The sequence below is a fragment of the Uloborus diversus genome, chromosome 2 (assembly GCF_026930045.1).
Source record: "Uloborus diversus isolate 005 chromosome 2, Udiv.v.3.1, whole genome shotgun sequence".
Taxonomy (NCBI): Eukaryota; Metazoa; Arthropoda; class Arachnida; order Araneae; family Uloboridae; genus Uloborus; species Uloborus diversus.
The window spans coordinates 114491493-114508720 of NC_072732.1; the positions used below are offsets into that span (position 1 = coordinate 114491493).

General features: G+C 34.4%; 2 protein-coding genes across 2 annotated transcripts in view; one reads left to right on the forward strand and one right to left on the reverse strand.

Moving 5' to 3' along the window:
* The window catches only part of LOC129215998 (protein FAM89A-like), a 260114-nt gene that overhangs the window by 77367 nt on the left and 165519 nt on the right, over positions 1–17228 (reverse strand). The window lies entirely within an intron of this gene.
* LOC129215996 (WW domain-binding protein 11-like) overlaps positions 1–17228 on the forward strand; it is a 40064-nt gene that overhangs the window by 17544 nt on the left and 5292 nt on the right. Inside the window, exons 7-13 of the mRNA XM_054850130.1 lie at positions 894–993; positions 1442–1539; positions 9863–9910; positions 10025–10113; positions 12201–12348; positions 13075–13260; positions 14776–15108. Of these exons, the coding sequence (XP_054706105.1) occupies positions 894–993; positions 1442–1539; positions 9863–9910; positions 10025–10113; positions 12201–12348; positions 13075–13260; positions 14776–15108 (1002 nt within the window). The remainder of the gene's footprint in view (positions 1–893; positions 994–1441; positions 1540–9862; positions 9911–10024; positions 10114–12200; positions 12349–13074; positions 13261–14775; positions 15109–17228) is intronic.

Sequence of the window (17228 nt, forward strand, 5' to 3'; positions counted from 1 at the left end):
ATTTCCACCTCAGCTAAATCTTTCTGAAACTATCATTTAAACATGCAATATAATATAAAATTGCGAAGGTAAACTTTTTGTTGGATAACAAAGGAGATAATTCCACAGTTTATTCTGTGAAGAAAGTGGGTAGAAGCCCAATTGTTACTAGAAGGTGTTTACGGATAATAAAAATAGCATGCTTAAAGCCATTTAGTTTTATCTTTGAAATAAAGCAAAAAAAGACTTTTAATTGTAATTAAGTGCACTTTAAGTTAATTTTTCTGAAGTTCAACATTTTTTTTAAATAATGTTTTAGTTTTTAAACCATTTAATTCAATAAAATGATGAAATTTCAATTTAAAAATAAAAATATTTTCTGGAAATTTGTTCTCTTTGTTAAACGAATCTTTCAATAGTTAACTTGTCATTGAAAAAATATCAATTTATTTTTTAAAACTTTCTACAAGTTGTTTTCCTATTTGAGTTTTTTAGCTGTAAAACTATTTTCATCTAATAAAAACATTCTATTGTATTTTTAATTAATGCATTTTAAAAATTCGCGATTCTGACAAGTTTTCATATGCAGTGCCTTATAACCAAGATTTCCGACATTCGAGGCACTAACAGTCCCAGTTAGCTGGGGTAATCAAGGTTCTATTGTACTTTTATATATATTCTTTAATATGGAATGAAGGCAAGTTTTTCATTTGAAAAACATATATAAACATCAAAGTACTGAAATAGCTTGAAAAAATATTTTTCAGTGAAAAATATAGATTCTAAAATATAATGATTCTTTCAGAAAAACAATAATCTTTCATAATAAGAACAAGCAAAGATATTTACAATAAATATATGAAAATTGCAAAATTGAAACATTTCTGTTTACTTTAACTTATTTTTTATCATAGTGACTTCACAAATTCCTCTTCCAAGTGAAATGGAAATCATGCCTGAAATTGATACAACTATAATACCACATTCAATATTGAAGAAAACTCCGGTGTTCAGGTTTGCTACCTTTTTTAATTCTTTGTTTATTTTATTTTATGTTTGTCAGTGTCGGTTAGTATTTCTTTTAAAGCTGTGATAGTTTGGCATTGAATGTATGCACTGTTTAATAAAAATTAAGCATTCATTTTACTGTAAGAAGCTCATTAAAGGACAACTATTCAGGTTTTAGAGAAAAAATAATTTATCTTTAATTTTTTTGTTTTAATATTTAATATTTCTTTTTCCATAAGATAAACACAATCCTACATTGTTTTATTCTTTTTTTTTTTTTTTTGTATAAAACAGATTCTTTGGTATAATTTTAAAGTTGACATGTACAATAACCATCTGGTGTGTTTGTTCAAAATATTTCTGTATGATGAATAATTTTATAATGTTTCAAACGCATTATGAATTTGAAAAGAGTATAAATAATAATAATAAAATAGTGCTGTTTTAATTATAGTCAGCAACCAGAATCATATACCAGTAGTTTAAGAGCTCCTGGGATACCTCCTGGTCCTGTGCCTGACCTTTCAAGTGATGAAGAGGAGAATGATGATGGTAATACAATGGTTTTTTTGTGGAAAATAGTTCTTTTAACTAGCTATGCTTTGGTGTAATCATGCTTTTTGTTTACTATTATATGTTTAGTTACGATAGCTTAAAATATTTTGGTTATAAGAACCAAACAGTACAATGTACAATTTTATTGTTACATTTTTTTTTTTTTTTTTTGCATTAAGGAATAATTATTGCATGTTCAAAATGTAGTCAGTAACATATACTGCCGTCGGAAAGTAAAGCGCAGTTGCTTTCAGTATTCAGATTGTGCAGTAAAGCTGCAAATCTTTTATTTTTTTGCATTTTTATCATCTATTTGCATTTATTAATAAATATTAGATATACAACTTAGATTATAACTTACATGTATTTCCTTAATTTACTTTTCAAGTACCTAAACCTAGACAAACTACAAGTTCAATCTAAAGATTTTAAATATGCAATTTGTATATTTCAAAATTCTCTGTACCTTCGGTGATACAGAATTTTTATCTGAAGCTTGAATTATAAAATTTTGGGGAATTTTTTAAATGGATTGAGAGAAATGTTGGCATTGAAAATATTTTCTGCACCCTTGGAACCAGATCTATAAGCCTGTCAGTTTAATTTTAACCATATTGTAAAAGTGTAAATATTAGATTTAAGTATTTAGTTACACAACCAGTTTTTAATATTGAGCTCGGAATAAGAGTGCCATGATCTACAAATGTAGACTTGAAATTTTATTTAAATCGTACAGTAAAAACCAGAACTGTGAGCCATTGAGTACTGTCATTTTAGTTTTAACCACCATGTAAAAATATTAATATTAAATTTAAGTACAGTGAAATCCTGTTACAATGAATTCCAATTTACTGAAAGAAAATTTCATTGTAACAGAAAATGTGTTGTAACAGAATTGTCTTAAAAGTTTCTCGATTTGTATATAAGTGTTGATTTTGCAAATCTGCACTCTAATATTGTAGCGAAGTTCGCACTTTCCATCCGTGGATAACGGTGGCTCAGTGGTAGAATTCTCACCTCCCACGCGAGCGACCCGGGTTCAAATCCCGACTAGCGCAAAGTGAAAATTACTAAAATTTTGTTTCTACTGTTTCCTGTATTTTCTTGAATGTTCTATTAATTTCTATATCTTTCCGAGTCTGGAAAGTTCCAGCACTTTCTCAAGTTATATATAAGCAGATGTGACGTTCATTCATGGTTTTGAATAAAGATCTTGAGTTGAGACTAACGAGTATTCGCTTCATTTGGCTTTCACATTGTCTTCGCTATCTTCATCTACGTGACAGTTTGGTGGAGGCGCCAAGTACAATCCCTACAACGGAAGAGATACGCACAAGTCGGAGGGTTCGAGGAATTTCCTCAGCATTCTGTCTATTACCAGAGACAAAGAGGGACCCAAGAAAAATGCCCGATGAAATGGGGTCCGAATCGAAATCGTCTTTTGACGACAGTTCCATTCCTGTTAGTGCTGCGCCAGTACCGATCCTGACGTACCAGCTCCCGAGGAAACCCCGTATTTTCTCTGGGGACAATCAACAAGATGCCAATAAGTGACTGAAGGACTTTCAAAGAATCACCACTTATAACCATAGGGATGATCAGATGCGCCTGGTTAACGTTATATTTTATCTTGCCGGAACGGCTCGTCAGTAGTTTGACAACAACGAGGACATTTTTACCGATTGGACTACGTTCCAGAAATCTTTGACCGATGCATTTTGCCGAACAGAGGATCTACGACGTGAAGCAGAGCGACTACTACTTACACGTGCACAACAAAACGGTGAATCGTCAGAATCATACATGCAAGACGTGCTTTCTCTCTGCCGGGCGGCTAATCCATCCATGCCAGAAAATGAGAAATTGGCCCATTTAATGAAAGGCATAGTGGAGAACTTATACCAGATTCTGTAAGTGCAGGATTTTAAGACGATCGACAAATTTGTAAAAGATGTCGTGAAATAGAAAATCTTCCACGCAGACGTATTACCCGACCAAGATTTCAGAGGCTATCTGCTGTCTCTACATTGTCGACAGAAACAGATATAAGTGACATAAGATCTTTGGTGCATGAAATTGTAAGGGAAGAGATTAAGAAAATTCTACCAGAAACACAATCTTCAACGCAGACGTATTACCCGACCAAGATTTCAGAGGCTATCTGCTGTCTCTACATTGTCGACAGAAACAGATGTAAGTGACATAAGATCTTTGGTGCATGAAATTGTAAGGGAAGAGATTAAGAAAATTCTGCCAGAAACACAATACCGCCCGAGTTATGAACAAAAGTAACCATTGGACATAGCATCTGTGGTCCGAGAAGAGGTTATGGAAGCTTTAGCACCACTCAATGCTCCAAAACGAAACGATACTCATTCTCGACGTAACACTACTTCTAGATGATCAGGCCAAGGTAGGTCGCTGCCAAGCCAAGAATTCAGAAGTAACACCGCCCTAGTTCGCAAGACAAATCTGTGGAGAACTGACAACAATGTGCCCCTATGCTACCATTGTGGACGCCCAGGACATGTTTTGAGGTACTGTAAGGAAAGGCGGCAGATTTTCAAATATGCAAGAGCTGCACGAACTTTCAACTCCCGTTGTGATGCAGATACCGACTCTATACAAAGTTGTGATGCACAGCCAACTACCACCAGTTTCAGAAGCAATTCGCCGTATCCTCGACGTTCCCCTTACCACCGACAATCACAGTCACCTTTACGCGGTTCCAGTTGTCCCCCGCGCCGATGCGACGAGGAAAACTAATTCAAGCGACCTATACAGGAGGTGAGGCTGCAAGTGAAGAAAAGCCTTTGATTGGATATGGATGAAGCTTTAGTTATCGGTAGCAAACTCCTGATGTGCGAAAGAGAGCTATCTGTCCCAGCATCAATTGTAGAAGTTGCGAATGGTCGCTGTAAAGTATGGATAACTAACTTCTCTCGACAAAACCAACTGATTCCGAAAGGTATGAATATAGCCTGCACAACAAAAATAGAGAACGACGTCATTTGTTCCCTAAAAGATGACAGTCGAAGAAACTCTAAGGGACACAGGGCCAGGACGAGGATAACCCGAGAGAAATTAAAAGAACTTTCTGACGCTGAGTTGACTTCTATCGAAAGAGAAGATCTATTGAATTTGCTAGAAGAATTTAGTGACATTTTTCAACCTAATGGAGAATTGAAAAAGACTACAGGCAAAGCCCTAAAGCATAGGATCAACACGAGTGACAGCGCTCCAATCAAGCAGAGGTCTTATCGTACATCCTCCACTGGGAGATGCATAATTGAAGATTAATTTCAACGGATGTTAAAAGAAGACGTGATTCAGCCTTCAGGCAGCCCATGGTCAGCTCCGGTAGTTCTTGTCAAAAAGAAAAATGGAGACTATCGCTATTGTGTCGACTATAGAAGACTAAACAAAACCACCAAAAAAGACGTTTACCCGCTACCAGGCGTTGATGATGCTTTAGATTGTCTTGCCGGTGCAAAGATTTTCTCTATAATGGATTTAAAGTCAGATTACTGGCAAATAGAAGTGGACAAAGCAGACAAGGAAAAGATGGCATTTGTGACACCAGACGGACTTAACGAATTTAAAGTCATGCCATTCGGTTTGTGTAATGCTCCCGCTACATTCGAGCAGATGATGGACACAGCACTGCAGGGCCTCAAGTGGAATATCTGCCTCTGCTATCTCAATGACATTATTGTGTATGCACCGAATTTCCAGGAGCACCGACTGCGTTTGAGGAAAGTTTTGAAATGTATCCAAGAGGTGGGTCTAACACTAAATGAACAACAAATAGGCTTTCGGCAAAAAGAAACTTACGATACTGGGGCATCTAGTCGACCAGCATGGAATCTTTCCTGACCCCCAAAAGACAGCTGCCGTGACCAAGTTCCCTGTTCTAGAAAATGTCAAGGATGTCTGAAGTTTTCTAGGTTTATGCTCCTATTATCGCAGGGGGGTTTATCAAGGATTTCGCCGATACCGCAAAGCCACTGCATGACTTATTGAAGAAAGATGCAAAATTTTCATGGGGAAGATCGCAACAGGAGTCTTTCTCAACTCTCAAGAAATTATTGACCAGTGGGCCTGTTTTGGGTCATTTCTCACCGAACGCAGAAACGAAGATACATTCTGATGCTAGCGGATATGGCATCGGTGCAGTACTAGTACAAATCCAAGATGGTAAAGAGAAACCAATAGCCTACGCATCAAAATCTCTCACGGCTGCCGAAAAAATTACTCTACGGCGGAGAACAGCAAGGCCCAGATTGCCTTGCTGTTATCTGGGCTATCAGTAAGTTCAGACCATATCTCTTTGGAAGACCATTCACTGTAGTGACGGATCACCACTCCCTGTGCTAGTTAGCCAATGTCAAAGATCCATCGGGAAGACTTGCACGCTGGGTTCTGAGGTTGCAGGAGTACGACATCAACATCGTTTATAAGAGCGGCCGCAAACACTTTGATGCTGATTGCTTGTCAAGAAAACCGCTCCTCGAAGGAATAGATGAAAATTGTGATGAGATCCTCTCTCTTGCAGCTATTACTGGTTATAGGAGAGCGGAGCAACTGAAGGATAAGCACTTGAAACCCATAATCAACACTCTCGAGAAAGGAAACGATTATCAAAATTATCAAATGAGGAACAATGTCCTGTACAAGAAAAACTATGATCCTATGGGACAGCAATTGCTTCTAATAGTACCGAAACAACTTCGCCGGGATATCCTGATGAGTCTTCACGATGCCCCGACCGCCGGGCATCTCGGGTTTGCGAAAACAAACCAAACGACCGAATAAGAAGGAAGTACTATTGGCCGGGGTTATATGGAAGCGTGCACCGATATGTATCCCACTGCAAAGAATGCCAAAGACGGAAATATCCGCCTCAACTGCCATCGGGACAACTTCATCCGATAAAACCTCCCAACATACCATTTGCCGAAATTGGAATAGATTTGCTGGGACGCTTTCCAGTCACTTGACACGGAAACCGATGGATTGTCATTTGTACAGACTACTTGACGCGATTCACAGTTACTAAAGCATTGCCAACTGCTGAAGCCACTGAAATCGCCCAGTTTTTAGTAGAAGAAATTAAACTAAAGCATGGTGCTCCGAAAGAAATGATAAGTGATAGAGGACATTCATTCTTATCTAATCTAGTGAAAACTATCAACCAGCTGTGCCAGACGTCTCATCTTCTTGTGACTGCTTACCATCCACAAACCAATGGTTTGATCGAGAGGTTCAATAAAACATTAGCAGACATGTTGTCTATGTACGTGGACGTCAAGCAGCGAAACTGGGATAGCATCCTACCCTTTGTGACTTTTGCCTACAATTCGGCAAAACAAGACACTACGGGATTTAGCCCTTTCTTTCTCGTACATGGCCGAGATATCGAAACCCCTCTCGACGTAATTCTTCCCTACGACACATGGAGTTATGACGACAACTATGTCCAACAGCTGATCACCAGGGCTGAGGAAGCTCGACAGCTTGCGAAATTACACATTATGGAAGCACAAGCGGTAGATAAGCAGCGGTATGATAAGATGCATGGACCAGTCAATTACAATATCGGTGACTTAGTTTGGGTTTTTACTCCAGTACGAAAAGTTGGACTCTAAAAAGCTCTTGAGACGCTATTTCGGCCCTTACAGAATAACTGGACGATTATCTGACTTGACATACGAAGTACAAAGTTTGGAGGAAAAAAGCAAACGACGAAGTCGAAAAGACGTGGTTCATGTCCTGAGGTTGAAACCCTATTGTGATCCGAAGAGACAACTAGATGACGCAAAACCATATAAAAATCCAAGGAGACCTGTTGCACAAAGCCAGTCCAGATTACAGCGGAACGCTGTTTTTTCCTAAGAAGGGGGAAATGTAGCGAAGTTTGCACTTTACATCTGTGGAAAACTGGCTCAGTGGTAGAATTCTCGCCTCCCACGCGAGCGACCTGGGTTCAAATTGTTGGCAAAAGCCATTATTTTGGTTCTTGGAGAGATTCGTAAAAAGCTTGACTGTATTTTAAATTGCTTAAAACTTACCTGCAAATTCAAACCAATCTGAGAAAAATAGATTCCCGGTTTTAAAAGACATAAATTATCCGGCAGACGTATGAAATCCCCAAGTGACTAAACACCCAACATGTCGATCACGTGTTTCGCCCATCGGCGGATGTGGCGTCAGGTCTCAAGAGTTGAGGATCTTTCTGCTGAAAGCAGTGAAGAAGATAATTTAAAATAGCAACAGTTAAAATAGTAACTGCGTTGAGTTGCTTTGAGAGGCAATAGATGCAAATTTTGATGACGTCACGTCATTGCGTCGGGGAAACAGTGATAGTTTAAATAGAAAGTTAATCAATCAATCGATCTCTTATGATTTGCTTCCGTTCTGCAGACGGTTTATTTTGATGTGAGCATGTGAGCTCTGGTTGATTTGTCCACGCAGGGGACGTGGAAGTTTAATGAAGAAATGTAAAATTAAAGTTCGTTTTGCCTGCTTGAAGTGCAGGATAAGTTCTGAAACAGTACCTTATGTTTAGAAGGCGGTTTTGTGAAAATAAAATTAAGTAGAAAGAAAGAGTTGTATTGAAATAGGCTTAACAGGACCGGAGGACCGAAGCTGCTCATCCTAGGTTCCAAGCTGGTCGGACCGTACGGGTTCAGTGTAAGGTGAGGCATTTCTTCGACTGTGTGTCCCCTATTAGGGTGAGGTGACCTCTAATAGACTGTACTACTGAATGTTCTCCTGTTTGGCAAAGAAACCAGGTAAATAATTTCCTGTACTGCACATGGTGAGGAGTCCTCTACTGTGGTATGGGTGTGCCTGGAATGCAGTGACCATTGACAGAGGATGGTCTGTCGTCTACGAGTGGACGTGTGGTTTTTTCAACTCAAAAGTTCATCCTATTGATGGATGTGGCCTTCATGTTTTGTGTGCCAAGTGCTTGTGAGTGGACTTACAAGGGTATGAAATTTTTCAAATAGTTTTTTTCTTGGAAATGTGGCATGCTGTTTAGGGTTGTTTATTGAGGACGTTTTAGAACTGAAATTTAGAGAAAACAAATAATGTGATATTTCTTGTTGATGTATGTTGAGGGAAATATTTAATTTGTTTATGGGGATTTGATTTTATAAATGTTGAATGTTTGTTTTGCCTATTTACATTTTACACATGTTTTTGAATAAAATGTTATTTAAATTGAAATTCAGTTTCCATTGCTTCACGAACTTACCATTCCACATCCGTTGGTCCTTTTCCCGAGGGCCAACACAAATCCCGACTAGCGCAAAGTGAATTTTACTAAAATTTCATTTGTACTGTTTCCCGTATTTTCTCGAATGTTCTATTAATTTCTGTATCTTTCCGAGTCTGGAAAGTTGCAGCACTTTGTCAAGTTGTATATAAGCAGATGTAACGTCATTCGTGGTTCTGAATAAAGATCTCGAGTTGAGACTAACGAGTATTCGCTTCATTTGGCTTTCACATTGTCTTCGCTATCTTCATCTACGGGACAATATAATTTAAATTTGCAACATTTATTGTTATTAACAATCTAAAATATAAGTTAACACATTATTTATTATGAAAAACAAAGAGAAAGATATTGAACACTGAAATTTTATTCATTGGTCATCTTCTCAAAAAGTGTTATTTTGTATGAGAGACTTGGTCCCAGAGGACAATTTAAAAGATTCTGATTTGTGAACGACACTTACACCACAAGAAAAGTTGAAAACTTGCTGACCCCCTTTCAAATTCAGAAGATGCTTTATGCTTAGTGTGCTCAAATCGACAGCACTTGGCTAGATACTGGCTTTTGTTGTCACACATCAACTTACGTTTCAGCATGAATGGATTTCCACCTTGATTGGCTCTGTTCCGAAAGTACAAACGAAGTTTTCTCGTTATGATTTTGCAAAGTCATTTTTTAGTTTCCGAAAACAGCATAAAAAAACTATTCTAACTGACACTGAGAAAAACATTTCGTTGTAACGAATTTTTGAAAACAATCGCTTTGTTAAAATGGAGATTTTTTATTCGTAATCTTAATGGGATTTAAAACGGGACCAAACATTTTGTTCATTGTAAGGGATCTTTAGTTGTATCGCTGTTTGTTGTAACATGATTTCACTTGTATTTAGTTGCACAATCAGTTTTTAATATGGAGTTTCTGAATGTTTTGTACACTTTACTGCTTAGAATGTTAATAATTACTAAATAAATATTTGTTACAATTTGTTAATTAAAATAAAATTTATATTCAAATGGTACAAATATTTCCTTCCCTTAGATGCTTTAAATGAAGAGGATAACGAATCTACTATTCAAGACAAATTTGGTAAATTAAGTTCTTATTTTAGAGATTTTTGTGTAAGTTTTAAAATTTAATGTTATTTTACATGTTATTGCTGTCATTGTTATTATTATTTGTTTTTTTTTAAAATATTTGTAGGAAAATCAAGAAAAATAAGGTTTGCTGATGAAAAAGAAGCTCAGCATTTAAAAACTACAGATTTTGAAGATGAAAGAGATAAGGAAAAGGTTTTGCATTAATTTGTTTCAATTGCATACACTTTATACATACAAAAAGGAAGATCAGTATTTTAATCAGTTCAAATAATCACTTGAAAATAAAATATGCTAAAAATAAACAATGAAACTGAAATAAAATATTTTTTAGATTTAATTAGTTTGTGGTACATGGTTGTAAATTATTCATTTAAATATTAAAATAAACTTTAATCCAATTTTCCCTTCAGTAATGTGCAATCATTAAATCTTCTGGTCATTTTATTATCTGAAACTTGTTTATTCTCTTTTGTATGCTTGGATCGACCGAATTTCCCAGAATAGTTTTCTTTTTCCATGTTATACCATTTCTATCCACTGAGTACAAATATATGAACTTGCTCAGAGCAGAATATTACTCAAAAATGTAAATAATTGATTTTGTTCTTTTTTGCTAGTTTTCTTTTCATAATCCAAGGTAAAAGTTAAATTGTAAGAATACTTCTGACAAATTAGTTTATTTAGAAAGTTTTTTTAATAACTGTTTACAGAACACTAATTGCATTTTATGTTATTATTAATTTTTTGAAACATTTGTTTTAGCATAATTATTTTTTTATCTAAATGTTTATTATTACTTCAAAGGGTTAAAATGAAGTTCATCATTAAAGTTTAACTCTTAGTTAGGCATCCTAACTTAATGATAACAATAATTTTAGCATTTCCTGTATATCTATTCTAACCACATTAATAAAGTAATATTTTGATAAGAGTTTATTTTAAAGGTTATTGAAAAACAGAAAATAATGTTAGCATTACAGAACATAGCAGGAAAAAAGATTATTTGACAATTAATTGGTCATTTTTGGAAAACTACTGGATTGCAGTTTTTAAAAATCATAATGAAATATTTACTTTTGATAACTTTTATGGTTTATTGCTACCATTATTTACCGCAAACTAAGACAGATGTCTGAATGGATCATAAAATGCACAGTGGGAAGAAGGCTAAAAATTTAAATTAAAAAAAAAAAAAAAAGAAAATCTTGCTTCACATTTGAAATAAAAAACATCATTGCTTAATAATAATGTATATGAACAGAATTTTTCAGAAATGTTGCAGTTTTTTTAGTCTAGATTAAATTTATTGTATTCGATGTTAGGATCCCACTGCCCCCATTTTCTAAACACTTCAATTCCAGGTTAGATTGGATTCAACAGCATCCATGTGTTCCATATCTAAGAATAGACAAAGTAAAAAAAAAAAAAATCTTTTTTTGAGCATGTGCAAATTGCTTATTGTACTCACTTGACTGTAGTTCATGTTCCTTTGATTTTTCTGGTTACCTTGACGATGAGAATAGGTCTAGCTCGTAGTTTTTTATATTAATTTAGAGAGACTGATTTTTGTCATCATGGTTTGGTTATAAATTGTCTGCTGTTTGCATTCATTCTTTTCCAAATTTTAACTTAAGCAGATTTTACATTTAAAAAAAAAAAGTTTTACCTATATAGAAAAATTTAAATAACAAAATTGCATCTAAATACAAAATTTCCAGATTGCTAATTTCCATTATTTAAGGTTGATAAGAAATAAACATACTTTAACGGTTATGCTGTAAATGTAATCTTTATGATAAGTGTACAAGTGCAAATTGGCCTGTAATAACCAAATCTTTGTTATCATATCCTAGTTACCATTTTTTTCATAGATAGGCCTTGTATTGCCTAGTCTAGAAAATTATCTGTCATAATATGACGAATCATGGGAATTTCTTGTCCATTTCTATTCCATTCTATTTGTAGAAGCAAGAAACCAAATAAGTAGGATCCTATTGCGATTCGTGATTGCAAAAAACAGAATATGAATTCAAGACGTCAAAATTCTAATGTATGCCAGGAGCTGGATGTTTTTTTTTCAGTCAGTTTTTATCAAATTTATTAGAGTAATTATCATAACATGAAACATTCCATGTTACCTAGAAATTTACCACACATTTATTTATTCATTATAATTTTTATTGTAATCATGTAATGATTTAGAGAATGTTTTAGTATTCATTCAGTTTTTTCTTCTGGAAATTATTTTACTTTGAAACTCATGTACATATCTTATTTAGGATAAACATGTAGAATATATGGATACACCTGAAGAAATTTCTGATGATACTGAACGACCAAAACTTGAAGACATTCCTATTCCACCAGTGCCACACTCCACACCATTACCACCAGGTCCTCCTCCAAGACCACAAGGATTACCTCAAGGTATAATTTGAAATATTTTTAGTAATGTAAATGACTTCAACCTTCATAACAGAATGGCATTGTGCTGCCAGTTAGAAATATTTGAATACAATAAAAGAAAGAATCAAAATTTATATCATTGAAACTAAAAAAAAGAAGGAATTCAGAAATATGTTGGGAAATGTATTATTTTATTTATTAATTTTTTTAATGATTCTCATTTGCTGAGAAATTATTTGCGTGTTTTTTGAACCTTTGATTTTTACAGGAGAGTCATGAAACATGTCATATTGACAAAAAAAAATAAAAATAATAATAATAATTATTATTATTATAATCCTGCTTAAATAACTGTTCCTATTTTTGCTCCTCATATTTTAATGGCACTTTTTATGTCAATTTATATCCTCTTCAATAGTTTGTTTTGTTTAAAAATTAATCATTAATGTTTAAAATTACAGCAATATTTATTTGGGCAACATTTGACAAGCAGATAAGTGCTTTGTTTTTGACTGGTTTGAAACTGCCAAGTGTTCCACGTTACGTTGATTCCCCCATTTTTACCTGTAATTTGGCACTTCTACTTAATTCTTTATTGGTATTTTCATAGTTAAAAAAAAAAAAATGCACATATTATTTCAAACCACCATTGTAAAATGTCTCATTTGTAATATTAATGTTCAGGATTAAACTGTTTTCCTCTTACGTCTTGCTAAATACAAATAATCCCTCAATTTTTAAAACTAGGACCACCACCTAATGTGTCAGTAATGTTTAGGCCACCTCCTTTGAGAGCAGGTATACCTCCACCTCCTCGTATGTTACCGCCTGGAGTACCTCCTCCTCCTCCGGGAAGACCGACACTACCTCCACCTGGTCTACCCATACGACTTGGAGCACCTCCGATTCGCTTGCCACCAGGACCTCCGCCAGGTAAGATCAGTTTGTGCGACTTAAATAGCTTGATTTGTCATCTTTAGTCTCTTATTGTGAAAATATAACTTTTCCTACAGTTTTTTTAAAGTTGTAGTTCAGTTTTATGTCAATCATAAAATAAAAATTACAATTTAACATAGCACATAAGTGTCATTGTTGAAATATTACTAAATGCCACTAGTAATGTTGAAAGTGTTTATATATATTTCAAAATCTTGGTGTCTTTCACTACAAAGGCACCCATATGGGGGGCAAGGGAGGAGCTCAAGGCACCCCCTATAGATTTTAGAACTTCCTTGCTTTTAATACGTTTTTCTTTGCAAAAATGTTAAAACATTTCTTCTTCAGACGTTAATGAATAGATTATTAAAAATGGAAAATTTTAATAACTCGAATCTGTACTGAAATCAATTTCCATGGGAAAAATACCCTGCTAAACCATGGGGAAAGCATTTGAGCTCCCCTTACAACTTTGCATATGGGCCCCCTTGTTTCACAACAAAGATAGAGAATTGTTCTTAAGCGATTTTTAAAACCATGATTTTCATGCATAATACATGAAGGGTGCAGGGGGCATTTGAATGTTTGACTGATGGAATTTCCCCCTTGTACCACCTATTTTCAAACAAATAATTCAGTTGACTTACAGGGTTTTGTACAAAAGATGGTAAACTATTCAAAAAGAATACATCAGCAACCACTAGAAGGCATCATTGCACCGTCCCTTTAAAAAAACTGACTAACAGAGTTTTCCCCCTTCTTTTCCAAACTTTAATCAGCCCTTATATATTTTTATACTGTGACTTAGCTAACCGGGGTCACTCCTGTGGCAGATTTTTATGGTCTCACCCTATGAAAATAGTTGAAATTAAAAACAAAAAAGTAAGCATGAGGTATGGATTTTAATGCTAATAAGCAATTTAAAGAAGCCTTTTCAAAATGTAAATCATACATCATAAAACTATACTTTATTGATCAAGTACCATAAGCATATTTAGAAGATCTATCTAAATAAGCCAGAAATAAAATGTTATCATCTATAACGAAGATAACTCGATATGTATTTAAATTGAGCAACAATGCAACTGCTTGGGCTGTTAACACTTCACATTTCACTTAAAATACTATTTGAAATAATGACTGCTGAATAGTAATCAAATATTCAGTGAATCCTCATGTCAGCTTTTAGTTTGGAATGTAGTACTTAAGTCTGACAAAGAGGCCACCAATAGTTACTGTGTCCATAGTTGTCAAATTGTTTAAATTGGGCTCTGATGATAAATTTAATATGTTTAATGGATAAATTTTGCGTTTTATCAAAATTGATGAGCTTAATTTTAAGTTATTTCTTTTTTTCTGTATGTGTGGAGAGGGGAGAGAAGGAAAGCTGGCCGAAAATAAATAAATAAATAGATAAAAATAACCATCCAAATGCTTATATTACTATCAAAATCACTTAAGAAAATACTTTTCCCCCATTATTACAGCATGCTTTAATTTTTTATAATTTAGGTTTACCACCACCTAGACTACTACGACCCCCTACAGCTCCTCCACCTCGTTTACCTAGTACCACAACAACTTCATCAGTGTTGCCTCCGGGAACAAATGCAACTACAACTGCCGCACCAGCGTCAAATATTACAGTGCTAAGTGCACCACCCAGTTTGATGCAACGTCCCAAGGTTCTTGCATCTGAAGAGGAAGCTCAAAGATCAGCAACCATAGAAGCTAAGCCTCAAATTAGAAACTTAAGTGCAGATGTTATGAGGTTTATGCCTACAACTTTGCGTGTGAAGAGAGAAGATCGACAGAAGAAAGGCTTATCCAAAAATGGACCTACATGTAAGTATATGTTCTTTATTACAACCCAAATTTAAAATACAGTGGCCGCCGCTTATATGAATCACATTTGTTCTAAACAGTTTTGATTATATAAAGCGGCTGATTCAATAAAGCTGGATTTTGTTCTGTTTTCGACTATTTGATTCATTAAAGTGGTTGATTCAATCAACTGGTGTCAACTGTGTAGTAGAATAAATTTTCTCTTTTCGGGAAAAAGATTAATCTATCAAAATGTAAGCGCAAATTAGGTATTTAAATGAATGTGCCCCCTTTTTTAGACTTTAAAGTGTACCTAACACTTCATATATACTTTATTAAAAATAAATCTTAAACGGAATAATCCGAAAGTTTATGGTGATGACAGTTTATATTGCGTCAAAAAATTAGAATATTAAAGTTAAAAGGAGAAAAAAATATTTCCAAATGTAACAACATCAATTCTTTGTTGCATCACTTTTTTGCTCCTGTAGAATGAAACTGTTTGTGCTTAAGAAAACTAGGGAAATGGTTGCGCTCCAATGGATTCTAAGTCATTGGGACATTTTCGGAAATAAGCAGGCGGATCAACTTGCTAAGGCTGGATCTCTGATGATCCAACCAGATTCTCCTCTGCCCATTATTAAACAAATTTGTTTTTGACAAACTAAAAAATAGCTTGATTTTTTTATATAGTGATGCAATTGTGGGTAAAAAGTGAAATTCCCTGCTCAATAATAGTAATAAAATCCCCAATTCATTGCCTTGGTCTGTTGGAGTGGCTTGTTTTGTGCAATCACCGGACATGACTATTTGCAAAAACATCTGCATAGAATCGGAGTAAAGGATTCACCTTATTGTCCACTGTGTCGCTAGGGTGAGAAGGCCAATTTAAGATTTTCTGAGCACCAAGTTTTATATTTGTCACAATTTAATGGTTAAAGGGTGTGATAATGCTTTCACTGCTTTTCAAATATTGAAATAATTGATTATTCTAATTTTTTGATCTATTTAAAAAATCAACATAATGTTTTAATGTGTTAATAACCCTTAAATTGTTACATAATTGTACAATAACATCTGCAAAGTTGTTGAAAATTGATTTGCCCAGTGATTTGTTGAAAATTGAATGTGAATAACATGCTTCACTCTTTTTAACCTTCATGCGTTAGTTTTTCATGGCTCATTGACAAGTTTTGTTGAAAAAGTTCTGATATTCTATTGTTTTGAATCTGGGTAGCAGAAGTTTCATTTTCATACAAATGTAACTCATAAACTATCACAACTTTTTATATTGGCATTCAATGTTTTATGATAGGGTTGTTTGGTTTAAACCGTGGTTCAAACCAAATGGTTTTTTTTGAAAAACCATGTTGGTGTTTTTGAACAGGTTTTTTTTTTTTTTCATTTCAACCATCAAACCTCCTCAAAAAAATGTTATCATGAATTTAACACATTATTAGAAAATGTAAAATCCAATTTATGCAAAGCAATCAGTAAAGCTTTAGAGATAAATAACAGACTAATAAAATTGCAGAATTAATTTTTTATGTAATGCAAGTTTTCTAAATAGTTTTGTTCTTTTAATTAATTTTTATTTTTCAAGTCAATGCAACATTTCTGAACAATGAAACATGTCTTATTCAGTACATATATATACACGGTACCAAGTTTTTCTAAAAGTACATGGAGAAAAAATCTAAGTGGTTCGTTGTCTTTTTTCTAGTTTTTTCTTAAATTTCAAAATAGCGCTAAAGTCTTTGCACTGTATGCTTTTTGAAAGCATATTTTAACCAAAACTTCATATAACTACTTGATTACTTAAAGATTTATTGAGATGGATCAAATACCGTTGATGTAATCTGTAGTGTATATAAAATATCTGGAGAGTTTTTAAATGAGGAGAGGGGGGAAAAAACTGAAGATGTCCAAAAACACTTAAAAGTGTAGGCGTGAAAATTGTTGTGCCCTACACTCCTTTTGACATATATGCCAAATTCAGGAAACAATCAGAGCAAAAAAAAAAGATGCATCAAATTTTGAATACAGAAAATACTTGTCAACTCTGCACTTACAGTGAAATTTAATGCCAAATGTTCAAATTTCAAAGAACTGTTTTGATCCCAATATGATAAAAGAAATCC